Source organism: Sceloporus occidentalis, unplaced genomic scaffold, assembly GCF_023333645.1.
Source record: "Sceloporus occidentalis isolate IW3139 unplaced genomic scaffold, rSceOcc1.0.p SCAF_2, whole genome shotgun sequence".
NCBI classification, from domain to species: Eukaryota; Metazoa; Chordata; class Lepidosauria; order Squamata; family Phrynosomatidae; genus Sceloporus; species Sceloporus occidentalis.
In genome coordinates, this window is record NW_028316982.1 from 163,695,880 (window position 1) to 163,715,748 (window position 19,869).

At 38.1% G+C, this 19,869-nt stretch overlaps 1 protein-coding gene across 2 annotated transcripts in view; it reads right to left on the reverse strand.

Annotated features, from left to right (window-relative positions):
• The window catches only part of LOC149319211 (gamma-tubulin complex component 3), a 77,844-nt gene that overhangs the window by 53,168 nt on the left and 4,807 nt on the right, over positions 1-19,869 (reverse strand). For both annotated transcript variants that reach the window (XM_089511287.1, XM_089511289.1), the window contains exons 2-6: positions 11,014-11,121; positions 7,945-8,012; positions 6,773-6,850; positions 4,527-4,744; positions 478-650 (exon numbers count right to left, since the gene is read on the reverse strand). In XM_089511287.1, the coding sequence (XP_089367413.1) occupies positions 478-650; positions 4,527-4,744; positions 6,773-6,850; positions 7,945-8,012; positions 11,014-11,121 (645 nt within the window). The remainder of the gene's footprint in view (positions 1-477; positions 651-4,526; positions 4,745-6,772; positions 6,851-7,944; positions 8,013-11,013; positions 11,122-19,869) is intronic.

Below are 19,869 nucleotides of genomic sequence, written 5' to 3' on the forward strand. Positions count from 1 at the left end.
CTCAAACTACAGCTGACATCCTGTTGCATGTCCTTCTTGCTATCCTCTTGTTCTTTTGATAGGAAATGGCTGAATTGCAGTTGTTTTTCTATTCACAATGGGAAGAGATTCCTCAAAAATGTCTCTCCTCAACTCAAGCCAGCACCATTAGACTCCAACCTGAAACATGTTAACTGGGAGTAAGCATCATTAAACATGGAGAGACTTGCTTCCAAATAAATATGTACAACACTGCACAGTTAAAGTCTTTTTAGAAGAAACAAAATTGAAGTCAACAATCTGAATGAGCTCTGCCTATGTCAATTTTTGGATATTTTATCATCCAATAAAAGCTGAAAGCTGAAATAGTCTGATTTCAGGATTTATTCCCACTGAAAGCAGACAATGTTGGTTTAAACAGGGACCTGAAGTAATTCAGAAGCAAGCACTGTGATGAAAGGTTGCAGGGTATAGTCAATGAAATGCCATTTTGCTCACCACTTATATCCCCTTCCCGCCTTGACCTTGGCAGATTACGTGAAACAGTTGTTGAAAGGCCTTTTGAGGTAGAATTCTGTAAAGTAGGCTGGCCGGCTGTTAAAGTCCAAGCAAGTCGTGCCCCCAGCTGTTGCCGAAGACAATCGCCCACTCCTGCACGTTGATAGGATTGTCTAAGAAAAGAAAAGCCTCTATTAATATGATTAGCCACTAAATTTCTCGGTTATGACAGATCAATTTTTATTACTGTAAAAACTCATAGTCACCTCCTTTCTCTGAGTAGAGAGGCAAAAGGCAAGCTTTTTGTCCATCCTGGAAGCACCTAAAAGAAGCACCAACCCTCTCTACTCTCTCATCAATGCAGGGTGAGTACAAACAGGTATAGAATTTTGAAGTTCTTTGGCATCAATTTATTTTGATACATGTTTTACATCCTTTGTTACATGTCCCTAAGTTTTACCTTCAATTTATCCACAGGTCATTTAAAAAGCCATAATTTTGGCCCCAAAACCTGCCCTTGGCTTATACATGAGGTCAACTTATAGTTGAGAATATCAGAAGAGGTAAAACTGCCAACTTGTGTCACAATTATAACAATAAAGCATTTCTCAACTCATGAGGGTGCCCATAACTGCTGTATATAAAGATCAGGGTTATGAGCCCCTAAATTCTAGGGGAAAGCCATGAGAAATTAAAAAGCTCAGCAGACATTTTCTACAGTATATCAAGCGTAGCACAGAATAAACAGACTCTCATCCTTCAGTGTCCTGTTTGTTGCAAAAAAAATGATACGGCAAATCACTGTCTTTAAAGATGGATATTTTGGATGCCTTCTGAGACAGAGAGACTACCCCCACACACAAGGTGAAAGCCAAAATCTGCCAGAATGAAGCCTTAGAGCTTGATGTTTTCATGAGAATGTCTTTAGTGATCTTTGCAATCAGAAAACAAGTTCCAAAAATTATATTACAGATCAAGCATTCCCACTTACATAAACAGAGGTTTTCCCCCTTCCTGTAAATTCCCACAGGATGCAAACTCATCTGGGATAGTTTTGTGTGGGTTTTTCGGGCTATGTGGCCATGTTCCAGAAAAGTTTCTTCCTGACGTTTCGTCAGCATCTGTGGCTGGCATCTTCAGAGAATGTTTGCCTGGAAAGGACTTGGGTGACCTGGGAAGGCAGGAGTGAATTTGCATGTATATTGTTTTTGTTGCTAATGGCAGGCCTCAGGGTGGAGGGTCTGCAAAAAAGGATTGATGTCTGCTTGATAGTGCTCACTGTCTGCTGGGAGATTTCTCATTTGCATTTGTTGAGTCTTTTGTCTTGCTGTCATCTGGGACAGCCTTCTCTATTTAGTCAGGACGAAATCCACCAAACCAAGCTTCCTTGAACTATTAAAACATACCTAATATAGTACCATTTTTGGCCCTGTCCCTGCATCTGACCTCCTGGATCTCAGAAGTGAGCTCAACAGCTCAGGAACAGAGCACAGGACTATGGGCCCAAACAGACAGGCCAAAATAAAAAGCTGTTTTGGGTCTCTTTGGAGGTATGTTGTTTAAATGATGTATGCATCTTAAGAGGCCAGAAGTTGTGCCAAAGCTGCACCACACTCCTTAGGCTTGGAATGTGGCTTTGGCACGGCTTCCAACCTCTTAGGATGCATGTATCATTTAAAGAGCATACTTCCAAAGAGACCCAAAGCAGCTTTATTTTGGCCTGTCTGTTCAAGCCCTATATTTCCCTAACCATCTCAGAAAATAGGAATTTGTATTTGAAATGTTGATTTTATGTTTTTTCAGGAAAAACTTAATAAAGATAATTTTAAAAAGAAAGAAAATAGGAATTAGATCCCTCTCTCTAAAGTGGTAATGTCACCTCTAGGGTGGATACCCCAAAATGTCATTCCTAAACAAAACAAAGATATCTCCATTCTATCGAGACAGAGAACCAGGGTTCTTTAAAAATCAAGGATCTGCCATCATTCCAACATACCCCATTCCAATATAGAGGTTTACATAACAACATAAGGAGATAAGCTTCCCATAACAATGCCATTATCTTTATGGAGAGCACATAGGCTCTTAGTAAATCCTGGGTCTGAAAGGTGATGGCCAGAAACAGCTGAGTTTAACCATGAGAAGCACTGTCTGAAACATGTATCTTTAAATACTGTTACTTTAAGCTCTAAAGAATTCCAGAAAAGTCGGGCTTCCTCCATTCCTGTAAAAGAAACTTACAGGAGGCAATGTGTCTGTACTGCCACAGTGAGGCACTGAAGGGGAAAAACAAGTAGGAAAGTCATTAATTTTCTTATTTAATTCCATGGAACTGAAAAAATGGTGAAAGATTAGAAATAATATATTTACGAAATTGATGTATGAACTCCAGCAAAATCTTATAACCTGATGCTGAGGAATTGCTGGTCTAGGAGCCAAGGAAGTCACTACTTTGATATTCTAACAACCTGATCCCATAACCAAGAGGAGGTTCTATGCCTTATATGATGACTGCTTTTCATTTTTGTTAGAACCATCATGCTAGGAAACAACCGCTTTACAAGTGTTATCTCTTATTTATTCAGTACTTTCAGTCTAACATATAGTCTGAATTTGAGCACTATTGAAGAAAGCCAGAATATAAAAGAGTGATAAAATAGTAACTAATAATTATAAACCACTTATGCTTCCCACTCCTTAGCCATAACAATTTAACAGCACTTAAACTCATAAAACGTACTGAAAAGAAATACAACTGCAGCCCAAAACAGATGGGCCAAATGATGTGATTTCCGGCCATGTTTGGGCGTAGCCTTTAGATGACGCACGCCCTGAACACGGCCGGAAGCCCCGCCAAGGCTGTGTCTTTGTGGAAGAACCAGGCCAAAAAGGAGCGGACAAGATCCGCTCCTTCTGCTGGCCTGGTTCAGGATCACAGCAGCAGTCCAGATCAGAGCTGGGTGCCTGCAGTTGCCATGGTCCTGCAGCAATCAGGGCAGGAGCAGCCTCTATCCACTCCTTTTCCCCATCTGCTCGAGGCCTGTATTGGCCGCTACTCTAAAAAGAATGTAACAAGCTGATAAAATATGATTTGTTATGAAAATGTAGATGTGGTTACAAAAACAAATAGTTGCCCATTTTCTTTAAATACATCTAAGAATTTGATTTTTTCCATTTCTGACCAAGATATACTTTAGATCCCAAGGTTCTGCACAAGCTTTTATAAAGCTAGATAAGTGTCTCTTATGTTCTTTTTGAAAACAAATCCAGTGTGGTCCATCAGAGAAAGAGTAGGGGTCTGCATCCAAACTACCTGTGAAAAGAACTCCACTCATGGGAAATAATGGCTCTTTTGCACAAATTTTGATGTGAGAAAGATACTGTACAATCCTATATAGATCTGTGCAAGACATCAATGGGATTCACTCAATTTATTGGGACTTATTTCTCAGTTAAGTATGCTTACAGTCAAGTGTTTTCTCTAGCATTATGTGGCTTTAAGCATGTAAGTAGAAGATTACTAACAACTCTAAAGGACACTCTACTCTGTTCCAAATCCACTCATATGTCAAATAATTTCTGAGGCCCTCTACCATATTCCCTTGCTTTTGGCATTTTGGCAGGAGGAAATGGCAAAGGGCCTTCTTAGTAGTGATGCCGTATCTATGGGATGTTCTCTCCACAAAGGCTCATCTGGCACCTCCTTTAAGGTTTCCAAGCACAGATCTTTTTGTTTACCTTCCTTTTAAATTATTCTAATTTGTTTGTAAAGCCTGCTGAAAAATGTTTGCTGTACTGCTGTTTCCTCTTTTTTATTGCCTTACTGATTTCCTTGTTTTCATGTACACCCCTAAAGGAGTAGAAGAACAGAATATAACAAACTTAAAATAATTATATCAAATTAGCTTATGGTTCCATGCTGTGATGACAGCTGCATTCTATTTAGATAGAATTCTTTGTATAGCAAGTTTTCACTGTTACTTCAGTTGCTATCTATTGAAGCAAATCTCTCTGAACAGTTAACTGCAAGATGAGCAAGTTTCATTTACCCTGGGAGAAATGACTGTGGAGTTGGTGTGGGCCCATTCGGAGCATACATGCCTAGGCTGCTGATCCCACTGCTTCCCATACTGCCAGAATTCTGGCCAGACTGGGCATTCCGGTCCTGGTAATTCAGAGGAAGGCTCTGAGGTCTGGCATAGTAATAGGGAGTCGAGTGAGCATCCCGTGGCAGTGCTTGAGCAAACAGTGTAGCAAAACTTGAAACCTTGACAGTGAAGGGGAAAAAAAGGTTTAAAAACCATATATCTACCAATTAAATAAGCTAAACTTACTCTCCCACTGCATTTTACTTACCATGTATCTGCAACTATTTAAAATTAATAAAACACAGTATACACATATCTTCATCATCATCATCATCACCACCACCACCACCATTATTGTTGTTGTTGTTAACTGTATCCTGCCTTGATGAATTACAGTTTAAAAGAGCAATACAGTTAAAAACATACAAAACGTTAAAATTAAAATAGAATTATAGTCACAATATTAAAACACTTCAAATCTCTATTTAAAAGAACAAAGTGCAATTAAAAAGATTTAAAAAGCTATTGAAACAATACATTTTATAACAATACAGCACTCCCTAGCTTGTTCTTTCAAATCTTTCTGTATTAAAAACCTGTAAAATAAAAAAAGATTTTACTTGCCTACAGAAGGATAGAAAACTGGGGGTTGTTGTGGCCTCTCTAGGGAGTTCCACAATCTAGGGGCAGCCATTCAGAAGGCCTTCTCTTGCTTCTCCACCAACCAGGCCTGTGAAGTTGATGAGACCGAGAGAAGGGCCTCTCCTGATGACCTTAGGGCCTGAACAGGCACATACAAGGGAATATGCCAAATAGCTTGGACCTGAGCCAAATAGCGCTTTATAGGTCATAACTGGCATTTTTAATTCTGCCAGGAAACAAACCGGGAGCCAGTGGAGCTATTTTGAGGTAGTACAGTGCCTGTAACCTGTAACATTTAACTTTTCAGCCTTTCCAACCATCTGTCTTTCCAAAGAAACAGTGGACCCTTGTTATACGATAGGGTTTGGTTCCAAGATCCCCCGTGGACAACAAAATCCGTGAATGCTCAAGCCCCATTAAATAGCAAAATGGTGTCCCTTATAAAAATGGAAAATCAAGGTTTGATATTTGAAATTTATATTTTTTAAAACATTTTCAAACCATGGATTCTTGAATCCGTGTATAAGAAGGGCCGACTGTATTTACAAAATATGGAAGAGCTACTTTTGTACTATAGTTCCAAGAATACCCCAGCTACTGGCCATGCTGGAAGTTCTAGTCTAAGAAAGTAACTTTTCCAAGCTCTGGATAATTCAGAAAGTCTTACTAATACCTGGCATATGAATTAACTCCCAAGCTTCCAACTTCAGAGCAGATTAAGACTTAAATACAATTATTAGTTTCAGCTTGAGAGAGCACTGAATCTGTTTTTGAATACATGAAAATCCCCCATATCTCTGCACTGTATGTTGGAACAATGAGAAAGCACTTTCTCCAGAAATCTACCTGTAAGCTTAGATCATTAGATCGCTTTTCTAGAATGCCCTCTTTGGGGATTGTTCAACTTGTTTCTGCCTTATGGCAACCCTGCAATGATGGGATTTACTTGGCAAGATTTGTTCGGGGGGGGGGGTGCCTTTGCCTTCCTCTGAGGCTGATAAAATGGGATTGACACAAGGTCACCCAGGGTCATAGTCCAATGCTTAAACCACTACAGCACACTGGCTGGGGATGCCTGGTGACAAATTTGATGACTTATTTACCTTGCCATTTAAAAAACGTTTTCATTATCTTTAGCATTTTAAATTTTTTAACGTTTAATTTCACTTTTGTCTGCTGGTTGCTCTGTCTATATTTAGGTTTGTTCTAACTAGTTTTAAGAACTATCTTGAAATCACTGATTATAATGACATTTTAAACAAACACTGACCAAGACCCCACATGCTTTCAGTGCATCATAAATACCAGCCAGCACCATTACGCTGGATCCTACAGTTGCACAGCCAGATGCACAATAGATGCCATGAACTTGCCCACTGTGCAACAATCAAATAGTTCCCCACCCATCACATCAGAAGTGAGAAAGAGGGATGTGTGTCTCTGTGCAGAATGTTTGGCTGTACTGCACTTACTTAAATGATCTCTCAGAAAGTGCATCCATATAAGCAATGATTTTTTACACCATCACACTGGCCCAGAAGAATTCCACCCACAATATTATTTACCTTGTTTGACTGCTTACGTGGATCTTCACTGAGGCTGAGCAGGAGGTAGAGGATTGACCATCTGTTTTTCAAAATGCCCTTATGAAAAAACATAAGAATATGAGAAAAAATACCATGGTTTGGAAATGAATTTTAGAAAGCAATTTCTCAGCCAGCGTCATAGTGCAAAGCAAAGAGTTGCAGGTCCACATGGTTCAAAATGGGTAGTAATATTAGCAGGTCTGTTGTTATTTACCTCTTTTTTGTTTACGGGACTCCCTTTACATTGTTTTCCCTCTTTTCCTTAAGGAAAATACAAGTCTGCCTCTTAAATTCTTTGTCTCCCATTAATGACCTGTTTGCCCCTGCTGTGCCTGTAGAACTCATGTAGGTTAGGTGGGCTGCCTTCATTGTGCTTTTTCAGTGACTAACCCATCATAGCCACATAATTACATATTGATACAAAGGAATGGATGATTCCTACTTGCTCCATGCATATTCTGAAGAGTACAGTCCTAGGTTCCTTAAAGTCTCATCAGTCCAAAGGTACTATTTCATCTACTAACATCTGTAGTATATGAGGAAAAAATGATTTGCAGCTTAACAAAAAGACTGACAGATTTACCACACCAGGGCTCGCTACCAATTTATGCACTGTGGTATTTAAGGAGCTATTCTAGTGCTCTTTGAAGTCTGAAAGTTATTGAACTTATTCAGCACTGAAAGAGGGAGCAAGATTACAATGCCAAGAAATAATTTGTTTTTCTGCAATATGTGAATGTATGAACTTTGTGGAACTTCACCCTCAAAACCCACTTGTAATCTTTCGATTAACAAGTGTGTTTCCACAACCTTAGACTTCAAGTACAAAACAGGAACAGCCAAGATCACTTAAGAGGACAAAAGAATGCTTCATCAATAAATCAATATGCATTATCTTAAAAATAGATAGTGGTGAGGTAAGTTTAACATAAAAAGTAAAACACTTTTCTGCTGATCTGTGTCCTTTCCATAAAGAGTCATTTAAAACAAAAACTGTGTGTGTGTTTGTTACAATTTTGCAGGACAGGAGACTGGAACTAAAGCATACAAAAAGCATTCCTAAAAACTAAATGATAAATAAACTACACTAGTGGTAGTCACAACACATCAACCAACAAGTCACTGAGCTTATACAAAATTCATTCCTGTACCTGTGAGTGTAGTTTTCTGTAGAGCTCTGAAAATACAGCAGCACTTTCTTCCCTTCCTTGCCGCACAACTAATGAGAGAGAGAGAGAGAGACTTATTAGGTTAATGTAAGTCTGTTATGTGTAATAGTAACATTTAAACCAAATATTACTGAATTTTATTCTATGAGTTCTTAGAAAGCAAATGGTATTAGTACTTGTTCTATCACTACAAAATTTAATTTCAAAGTCCCCAGTTCCTCCCTTGCTGTAAAGTAACAATACTACTATGCAGCACTTTGCAAGGGTGAGGAGAGTGCTCCACACACCCCTCCAATCCCTCCTGAACTCTGCCATGTACATTCTCAATTTCTTTTGTCTAAAATGGCCGATTGCGCCCTCTAAGGTGTTTTGCTCCATTTTTGCCATTTTCTGTTATTTGGTTTTTTAAAAAGATCCATGGGGGACTAAAATAGCCAGATGGAGGAAATGTGGCAAAACAGTCAACTGTTCCACTTGAGGAGCACAACTGACTATTTGTAACCCTGGAGGTAGGGCTGAGGGGCCGGAGAGACCATAGTGGGATCCCTGGGAAGTACAGAGTGCCCAGACTTTGCCCAATTGGGCAGAACATGTACGTTTAGCCATTTCTTTTGCAAGCACCGGCATTTTGCTCCTAATCTATAAACTAGAGTTCCCATGGATTCCCTCATTTGTTGTGCCATGACCATGACCACCATGTCTGCAAGTTAACTACCTATCAGCTCCCTATGTCACACAAATTAATTTCCTAGGAACTTCACTTTTATATAGAAAAAATGTGATAAAACAAACACACACACACAAGAAGCATGTTCCTTCTGCACAACTAAGGTGTGTATTTATTATAGGCTATCTTATTATAAGCTATCTTTGCAGAAAAGAATAAGCAAGGATTACTTAGAATTTGGGCTACCAGAATTTGAGCAACTGTGCTAATGCATACTGCATGATTCCCTTCACTTGGCTCCTACTGAAAGCAAGAGCAGTTAAAGTAACCAAGGACATACTAACAAAAGAAAGCTTAGTGTTATGTTCAGAATCCTAACTAACCTCTCCTGTAAGAAGTCAGAGTCTGAAGGCAGCATTTATAGTATATGTCAGGGTTGGAGGCAATACTAAGCTTTCTGTTGCTGATAAATTCCTGATTGCTTTGGCTGATCTTACTGCAGTTCTGAAAAATATCTCCAAGGGTTCATATAAAAAAACTTTCAAGTACAAATAAGTATTACCACCACAGATTGATTCTGGATGTTCAAATAGCTGTTTATGTGCAATTTTGAGCAATGAGAAATGATTATATATTATTATATATGGCGATAATATTAAATGATAAAATAAAATATAAAATTTACTTTTTTAATTGGAGTTGCCAAAATCACACCTGCCACTATAGTCATGGCACATAGGGAATTCTGGGAGCCAGCACCCAAGGCACTAATCCTTCCAAGCTGCATATCAAACATGTTTCCATCCATGGGTTTTTCAGTGGGTTTAACAGTCAATCCTATCCATGTTTACAGGAAAATAAGCCCAGTATGACTTTTTTGTTTGTTTTTTTAGTAAACATGCACAGCATCAAACTTCTAAGAAGAGGAAGGGCTAATCAGGAGGACCATCATTTAATGACTTTCAAATATGTTTTACAAAACCTAAAAAGCAGACTGTAGTATGATTAGATAATTTCATGACTATGATCAGTGAATGGGAATATTCTTAAAAAAAAAAAACCATAAACTAGAATAGGCCCAATGAATCAAGTACCAAATGGACTTGTGTCAATCACATTAGTTTAATAGGTCTATTCCAGCAGAAAATTACAAATGGTCCTAAGTCTGCATCCACAAACAAGAGTGAAACATATCACCCTTAATTACTTTTCCTTTAACAGTACAGTTTGAGCATCCCTAATCAAGAAATCCAAAAAACCTTAAACCCTGAAACTTTCTGCTGCCAGTCACACCCTTCTACCTTTGAGGCAAAAGCAGTAGCAGGGTTCCTTTTCATTTGTTTCTCAAATCCTCAGTCTGTCTCCAGCCCTGCGTCTCATACATAGCACTAGTAGAGAATGAACGAAACATGAAGCTGCAGAGATGTGGGAGGCTAGAGAGTCACAATGGTCTGTGAAATGGTGGAAAGCATGGATTTGTGTTAAGCGCTACGCTTAGATTCCTACCATTTCCCATCTCCTCAGTCTCTCTCCAGCTGTGTCTCTCTCCAGCTTCACAAACAGAGTTAATACTATGCTATTTGTGTTGTGCATTATGTATATGCAAATACAGGAATGCAAAACTGTGAAAAAGATTGAAATACAAAACATTTCTGATGCCAAGCATTTCAGATAAGGGCTCATCAATCTGTAGAAAATGTCTGAATTTTTTTTAAATTTCATATCTAATTTTTTTCAATGAAAGAGATTATGTTAAGAGAATGAACTCAAAACATTACAAAACCTGATGTCTACTAAAACCTGTAGTTTGTAGAAGCCAGTTCTAATGTAAATCAACTGTACACTTTCTGAATTGAAACTTTCACCATACTGCACATGTCTTTTTCCAGTTTACACAAAGGACTCCATTTTGGTACCTGTCAAATGAAGGTCACAAGCCCTTGTTGCAAAAATGATAAGACAACAGCCAAAAAACTGTAGGGAAAGAATATTTTAAAAATCTAGATGTGCCTGACTTTGTGTCTGTGTATGTGTGTGTGTGTTAGTGTTATACATGTGTCTGCACACAGCTCTCATGTACAACTGACAACAAACCCTTTGTTCTTGTCAGAGAGAAATAACAAAGGAGGAAGAAGAAAAGAAAGTCCAGTTCAGTACATTATTGTGTCTTGGCCATTATCTCCCCTTGCCTCTTCTCTGTATTACAAGGATTCATATTACAAAATAGATAAAATTACAGTACACAGTATATTGTGAAACCAGGTGATATTTTGTCCAAAGCGGGTCTGCTCGGTCATACTGAGTAAAACACTGCAAAAGTCAGCTAGCACTATAAACTGCATAAAAAGCTTCGATTGTCATATTGTTAAAAATAAGGAACTTACGTTCTTTTTTTATTTTTTCAGCTACAAGAAATTCATCTCTTTCAACAGTAGGTGCAAAATTACTTCCAATGACTCGAACTGCGTACTGAAACTGCTGAGCAACATCAGCTGAAATAAAAATTACCATTTGTCAACATTTACTAGTAAGACATTGGTAACATTAGTCACATATACATATAAGTGAATAAAACAAAAACATATATAAATCTGGTTGAAACCAGAGACTCAAAAAACTTGAACAGATTTTACAAGTGCTCTTCACACCTTCTCAGATCCAGAGCACTGCTTCAACTTCACAGTTTATCTTAGGAAGGGGAAGGGAGTAACAGGTAGGGCAGGAGAGGAGAAAGGAGGAACACAACAGCGAGTACACAGAAGCTAAAGACTTGAATTTGTTGTTAGTATGTGCCCTCAAGTTATTCCTAACTTATGGCAAACCTAAGGCAAACCAATCATAGGGTTTTCTTGACAAGCTTTGTTCAGAGGGGGTTGCCATTGCTTTCCTCCTCCTCATTCAAATAACCACCCCATTTCTTTGGTATTGTTCACTGGAATTTTTACAATCCAGATGCAGACATTTAGTTCTTCCTACCATCACCTCAAAATCTAGTGGAAATGCGTAACAAGATGAAGCTTAATAAAAGTAAATAAATCAGTCCTATATCCCCTTGCAAGGAACACTCTAGTTTGTGTCTTGAGACCCTCTCCTACCAAGAGAGGATGCACTCGCTGTATCTTCAACATGACATGAATACTACAGAGTTTTTCTAATCATTGCCTCCTAGCCTGCTGAGTGTGCAAAGGTCCTCAGATGCTGATGGAAGGAGAAGGTGTCATCAACTATACTATCCCAAATTAATCTGATTTCAACTATTTTGCCAAGTATGACCTTGGAAGCTAAGCAGAGTCAGCCCTGGTTAGTACAGTACGTCCGCGTCATACGCGGGCATCTTTTACGTGGCTTTCAGCTTATGCTGAAAGCCATACGACGGAGGTTTCAATGGTGCGCACGCCCATGGTGTGCGCACCGCACCACACATCATGCACAAGCCCCATTATTTTCAATGGGGCTATTTGCCTTACATGGAGGGGTCCGGAAAGTCCTCACTGTACTTGAATAGGAGATCGTCAAAGTGCTATAGGCTATATTTTAGAGAAAGAAAATGGCAAAACTACTTTTGAGTAGTCCTTGCCTAAGAAAACTCTATGAAAGTTCATGGGGTCATGGTAAGTCAGTAGGTGACTTTAAAGGCACACGTGTGCATACACAAACACTAGGATCATACTGCCCCATAAAGCCACAAGAATAGGAGCTTTACACCATCTCTTTTCCTCACTTTCCCACATGCAGGAGAACACCAACAATGGCCAACAATCAACAGCACTTTGGAATCATACATAGATGGGCAACTATCCAAGATCCAGAGACCATACCTATTGTTAGTTTGACCTCAAAGAACCACAACCTCCACCCCTTTTTTTCTTAACATGTCAAACAAATTTATTCAGAATCCACTTCCACATATTTTGAGGAAGTAGTGGAAACATATTTGGTTTTTAAAAAATAAAATAAATACCTGAGCATTTTTAGACCAAGGAGAGGCCCTTTTAAAAAAGGAAGTAATTCCAACGGGCATCAGAGAAACATTATGAGTTCTTTTTTTAAAAATGGCAGAGAAGGGGACACCTCAAAAACAGCCTTACTCCAAAAGACACTTGCCCTAAACAGTGCTTTTATGTTTCTCTCTCCTCAAAAGATTGGTATGAATATATTTTAATTATAGACATTTGCGTCTGATTTGAAATAATTTGAAATCTCTCATACTGCAATGTTTCTATTCTAGTATTTGGAAAGATATAAATTAATCATTATGAATAGGATTAACAAGGAAGGGTTGCAGTGTTGAGTTGGTCCTCTCTTGTGTTAGATCACAGCTGCTCCATTCCACCTCCCTGTCCTTCCTGCTGAAATCACTCAGTATAAAGCATTCAATGAGCACATTCACTCCTTATGGTACTGTTTGTGGGCCCTCCTCCTGGTTTTGGTTTTTTAGATATTCTGTTGTTACCTTCCTCTTCTGCATGACCAGTGCCATTATGGTTACATAAACAGCACTGAGAAAAGAAAGAGCGCTTTTGGAAATATATGATGTTCAGGTAACTCTCTCAAGAATCATGTGTACCTTTTGCTTGGGACAGTATAAAAGCAGCACGACTCAGCAAATGATATTCCTATAGTGCAAGTTTGAAAAAAGGAAGAAGTAAATAGTATCTGAATCACTGTTTTAACTATTATAAACACTGAAATGGAAAAGTATCCCTGACCCTAGCCTCATCTGCTCTATCTTCCTGCTAGACTTCATTCTACATTTGGCAGAACTAGGTCAGCAAAACAAGAGGACCGCTGGGCAGCTGCTATTTCAGAGAGATGAATGCCAAACTCCTTTGCCAAAAACAGTGGGAAGGCACTCTGCAAACTCAGGGAGCTGGGGATGTTTAGCCTGGAGAAGAGAATGTTAAGAGGTGATATGATAGCCCTGTTTAAATATTTGAAAGGATGTCATATTGAGGAGGGAGCAAGCTTGTTTTCTGCTGCTCCAGAGAACAGGACCCGGAACAATGGATGCAAGCTACAGGAAGAGATTCTACCTCAACATTAGGAAGAACTTCCTGACAGTAAGGGCTGTTCGACAGTGGACCACACTCCCTCGGAGTGAAGTGGAGTCTCCTTCCTTGGAGGTCTTTAAGCAGAGGCTATATGGCCATGCTTTGATTTAGATTTCCTGCATGGCAGAAAGGGGTTGGACTGGATGGCCCATGCGGTCTCTTCCAACTCTATGATTCTATAAGTCTATGAAACTAACATCCCAAGAAAAAAAGCTTCCATCTTGTAGATCCTAATGGGCTTTATAAGGTGGGACATGCCAGCATGGTACAGTGGTTTTAATACTGGACTAGGACTCCAGGAGACGAGAGTTCAAATCATTGTTCAGCCATGAAAACCCACTGGGTGTTCTTGGGCAAGTCACACTCTCTCAGCCTCAGAGAAAGGCAAATCCCCTCTGAACAAATTTTACCAAGAAAATCCTGTGATAGGTTTGCCTTAGAGTCACCAAAACTCAGAAATGACTTGAAGGCACACAACAACAACATGCCTGTACACAGAAAAAGAAGCCTTCTTAAAATCCACTCCTGATTATCCACAGCTACACAGTTAAGCTTGTATCTTGTTACTTTGGCTTCTCAATTGTAATATTATTGTGTTCTACTGGGTTTATTGTGTGCCTTGAGTCCCTGTACTGGGAGGAAGGCAGGATATAACTAAACATAAGCATAAGCATAAGCATAATAATAATAATAATAATAATAATTTTCAGTCCCATCAGTTCACATTAGCAGAAGTTATGCAGAAAATTTATCAGATTAGAATTCACCCCTCCCTGAATTCATCTATAAACCTGGTTTTCTTATTTATTTCACTCTGGGTGATAGATAACTTTAAAGTACAACCCACTCTCATTAAACTGAGAGCTGCTTCTCATAAATGCAAGACTAATGCAAACAGTCTATAAAACAGACATTCCAGAAATAATGAAGCCCAGTAGAACACAATAATATTTAATAATATTTATTTATACCCTGCTCTTCAGCCAAAAGGCTATCAGAGCAGCTTACTTTTTTTTTATTGGACACTTCCCTGCCCTCAGGCTTACAATCTAAAAAACCCCACAAACCCACACATCTGCTTTTAGATTTCACCTAAAAAAAAAACTATGAAAATTTTAATAATGTCAAGATTATACTTTATTTGAGTATCCTGGTAGAAACTCTTAATGAATAGCTTATAGAAGATTTCCAAAAAAATTAAGAACACAGTTAAAGATCATTCCAATCTCAAATGGCATAAAGCAAACAACAAAAACTATCAGTTTAAGAAAGCATATTCTTGGAGCAAAGTTTACTAATTTAGATTAAATATACTTTTGTGTTAACTGTTAAAGAGGCAGGTTTCTTTAACGTTTAATGGGAATTGACCTTTATCACACATTTTCCAATATGTATTCCCTTTCCACCATCTCTGCTAATTTACCAGAGGTATTTCTGCTCTGAACTGCAATGTTCAGCATACGTATTTCAAAGACTAGAAAGAGCTCTGAACAAATCTCCTGTGAAAATGTAGAGAAACTATTAGAGACTAGAGAACAGAAAATTGAAAATGGAAAAGATCCAAGAAGACAAAGAATTTCAGTGTTACAGAAAGTATGCTTTCTAGAAATGTCTCAAAAAGCGAAGGACATTGAAATATTTTGTGGTATCATTTGGTTAAGCAATTGCTCCACTAGTAAAGCTATCAGTAGTCACTAAACAACATTTACACTGAAAACCATAATTACGATTTACTGAAAAGATTTTAATAGTCTTGAGAAAGATTGGGCCTTTGAGTCAAGGAATCCAATTTTCTGTAGTCTCAAGCATATGCTATGTTTTCTTGGGGGGGGGGGGATTATATATGCAAAAGCCTATACTTACCATGAAGTTTCCTCTATCTCAAGTGTCCTTTGGATAGCAAAGTCTCTCCCAGTACTCACTATTTTACAGAGATATTTTAAAAATACTATTATCTGCTTTAGCCTTTCAGCTTGAGGTGTCTACTAAATATCTTCTTCTCTCTTTTTCCATTGCTTCCCTTTGCTCCCTTTATTTCTATTCTATTCTAGTCTAGTCTAGTCTAGTCTATGCTCATCTGCCAGAATCATTCATCTATCTGTGTTCTTCCACTCTGATCACAAGTTATCTCTGTCCTTAAATCCTTATCTTAACTTTTTGTCAGCTCCCAGATCCAGTAAAACATAATAACACACATTCTTCCCAAAATTGGGACTCAAGGTGGCTTACAAGATGAAATGGAATACAGGTAAAAATACATGTAGATAAAAACAAGACAAAACTTGTGTTTAAATGGCATTAAACTATCTATAGAACCAAAATCATTCTCTTTGATGTTTAGTTAAAAGCAAAAAATGAAAATAATGCTGCACAGTAAGAAAAGCACTTCACTTTGAGGGCCAATTCTTCATATGGCCAAAGGTTGGCTATTGAAATCAAAAACAATGAGCAACTCTGATGTGCAATGCCACCCCTCTTCCTTCTAACACAGTGATGGTGAACCTTTCAGAGGCCGAGTGCCCAAACTGCAACCCCCAAACCACTTATTTATTGCAAAGTGTCATGTCCCTCTGGCTTTCTAGTAACAAACTCAAGCAAACTCTGTGCTGGGGCAACGGCACATGTGCCCACAGAAAGAGCTTCTGGCACACATGCCAAAGGTTCGCCATCACTGTTCTAACACTTTAAAATCCACTTGTTCCATCAAGTCTTTGGAACAACCTGAGTTCTCATATTCTTGTGTAAATGTCCTAGTGTAAATTAAGTTACATCTAAATAAGCAATGCAAACTAATAAAAAAAAACCCACATATTTTTGCATGTTATTTCTGCCTCCGTGGTTTTTGCTGTGTCAAATTTTAGACTTCATGCCCTTTGGGGCAGGAGCCTGTCCTCTTGCATTCTGTAAAGTGATTTGGACACTGGCAATGCTACAATAATCACAAACTGTTATAACAAAATGACTTTGTAACCTCATAGACATGATGCTGCCTTCATAACTTCACAGCATCAATAAAGTTATATCCATAGCTTTATAGTATCAGTATCCATGTGTGCACGTGCATGTATGCATCCCCCAAATATACAAGACCAATTTTTTGCTTATTCAAACATGCACTTTATAGTAGCTACTACAGTGGATCGTCAGCCACAATTTCTGCTAACTTGCCATATTCTACATGGCCAGGCTATGCTTGTCATCTAATCCCAGAACATTTTCCTAGAAAACGCTGCATACGGAAGTATAATTATTGTATTCACTGTTGCTGTTGTTGTTGGTGTGTGCCTTTAAGTTATTTCTGACCCTAAGATGAATTCATCATGAGGTTTTCTTGGTAAAATTTGTTCAGAAAGGTTTTGCCATTACTTTCCACTAAAAGCAGAGTGTGTGGCTTCCCCAAAGTCACCCAGTGGGTTTCATGGTCGAGCCATGAATAGAACCCTTGTCCCCAGAATTATAGTCCAACACTCAAACCACTACGCCACGTATCACTAAGCAATTTCTATGATAGCATATCATAGAAGAAAAAAATGTGTATTCCCTGCCATGATATCCCAATCAAGATGTACATAAAGATCTCCTTTCCCTTAAATCAGGAATAGACAAGGTATCACCCTCCAGATTTTGTTAAACTGAATTTACTACATTTCTCAACACTGGCTAACCTGACTAGCGTTAGTTGATCCAATGACATCCGGAGGTCCACATTTTTGTGGATTTAAAGTAGTAATAATAATAACTTAACATCCAGAATGTTGATAATGTCCATTATGCTTACCATACCATGGTAACAGAAATTAACCCTTATACCTTTTTATTTTAAAATATTTTAGAACAGGCATGTGATATAGAATGGGTTGTAATAAATAGCAGACAACACAAAATGCCAATAAAATATTTATAAATGGTAGGGAAAATATCTTGAATTTATGAGAAGAAAAAATGATACTGTGTAATACTGTAAACATAAACATCCTAGAATACCAATTATTTGTTTAAAATGCTCCTTATTTTAGAAAGTGTCTGTAACACATAAGAAAAGCAACTTTTAGCATATCACCCAAGCAACAGCTACTTTTATTCATAGCCCACAAAATCCTATTATTATTTTTAGTTGTTTGCTTTAGAACAAGGGGAAGAATTGAGGTGAACTGAACTGCACTTCTTTGCAGCTCTGGTCAGCATGAATGCTTGGAATAACAGTCCAACATCAGAGAGCTCATCTATGGCTTAGTGTTCAGCCATTTCAAACTTATGAAGTTTTAAAGCTAAAGTTATAATTTAGAATTTGAAATGGAAATTTCTAACATGCCTTTCAACTTTTCATTATATAAGATGTCCAAGTCTACAAAACAGTTGGAAACTATTCATGCTTTGATTTTGTTTTCTGCTACCTTTCACCTTGGGATGGAGTAGATGATGACGTTAGCCCAAAGAGTTGAGAACATGTGCCTCTCTAACATCATCTGGAGTACTCCTCATTCTCCACTCATTTTAATGCACTCCCTCATCTATCCTGGACCTATAAACCTATCCTATCTCAGAGGTTCTGAATGGATGAAGGTTATAAAACAAGGTATACAAGAGGGTTATAAATAATAAATTAATAAATAATTGTTGTGTTGTTATGTGTTTGCAAGTTATTTCTGACATACAGTCACCCTAAGATGAAAATACCATGAGGTTTTCTTCTCAAGATTTGTTCAGAAGGAGTTTACCTATGCCTTCCTCTGAGGCTCAGAGAACATGACTTGCCCAAGGTCACCCAGTGGGTTTCCATGGTCAAGCAGGATCTCCAGGATCTTAGTCCAACATTTATAAATACAGGTTGAGTATCCAATAACTGAAATTCTTGGGATCCAAAGTGTTTTGGATTTTGAATACCGGTACTTGCATATATCTGCATAATAAATATCTTGGAGATGGGACCAAAGTCTAAACACTACATTCATTTATGTTTCATATATACCTTCTACACATAACCTGCAGGTAATTTTATGCAGTATTTTTAATAATTTTGTGTACGAAACAAAGTTTGTTACACTGAACCATCAGAAAGTCAACTGTCACTATCTCAGTCACCCATGAAAAAAGTTTTAGTTTTTGGAGTATTTTGGATTTTGTAATTCCAGATAAGGGAGATTTAACTTTTAATATAAATAAAGTTTCATTAAGAAAGGTGTGTTCCTGAAGCAACATATAAAATGTCATGCTGTTCAGAACCTACTCCAAAAAGTGAGTTTCAAATCAGCCTGTAGTGATGGGCAATTAATACCCGGTGCTGTAGGCTATATTTCAGAGGAAGGAACTGGCACATCACCTTGCCTAGGAAAACCCGGTGAAATTCATGGAATTGCTCCAAGTTGACAGGCAAATTGAACACACATCCAGACATACAAGGGTTGGCTACCATTCCTACCAATTCCATGTAATTCAGCAGTGATCTGTAGAATGTGCCTATCCCAGTTATAATTTCTCATCTTTATATTAAAGTCAGGTCAAGATGGACTTGACTTAGGAGAGAACTCCAAAATATACATCCTAGTCCCAACCATTCATAAACTCAAAAAAGTATAGCCTGTGTGTTACTTCCATAAACATGGCTTGTTTGGGAAGAAGTGTTCCTTGAACTGTGAAGGGCTTTTCAGACTATCACCAGCACACTTAATTGGCCCGGAAACCAATTAGAAAGTGCAGATATTTCAGCAAGTTTGCATGTTTCCAATAATGTTTGTTCTCTGTTCCCCAGTGTCTTTCACTTGTCACTGTTCATATCCATTTTCTCACTGTACTAAGAGGGTACAATACTACAGTTTCTCTACCATTAAACTCTAAGTGTCTTAGGAAGTAGGTTTTCCAACTTTACTGAAAGCAAATGAATTAAGTTACAAAAACAACACCAAATGGATATCATAATGATTTCATTTATTGCAGTATTCTACTGAAAAATCTGCATAAAGTCTTTTACTTATTCTTTAGCACATTTGGGCTGTTTTGTAGAGTTTTGACTCAACAAACAAAAGCTCCTTTCAAAACTTTTCTGAAGTCTCAGATATTGCTCAGTACTCAAGATAAGAGGCTAGTGTTAGAACAGAACACAGGGAAATGGGATGGTTTCCAAACTGGCAAGGGAATCAGGCAAGGCTGCCCTTTATCACCCTATGTGTGTAACCTATATGCAGAAAATAT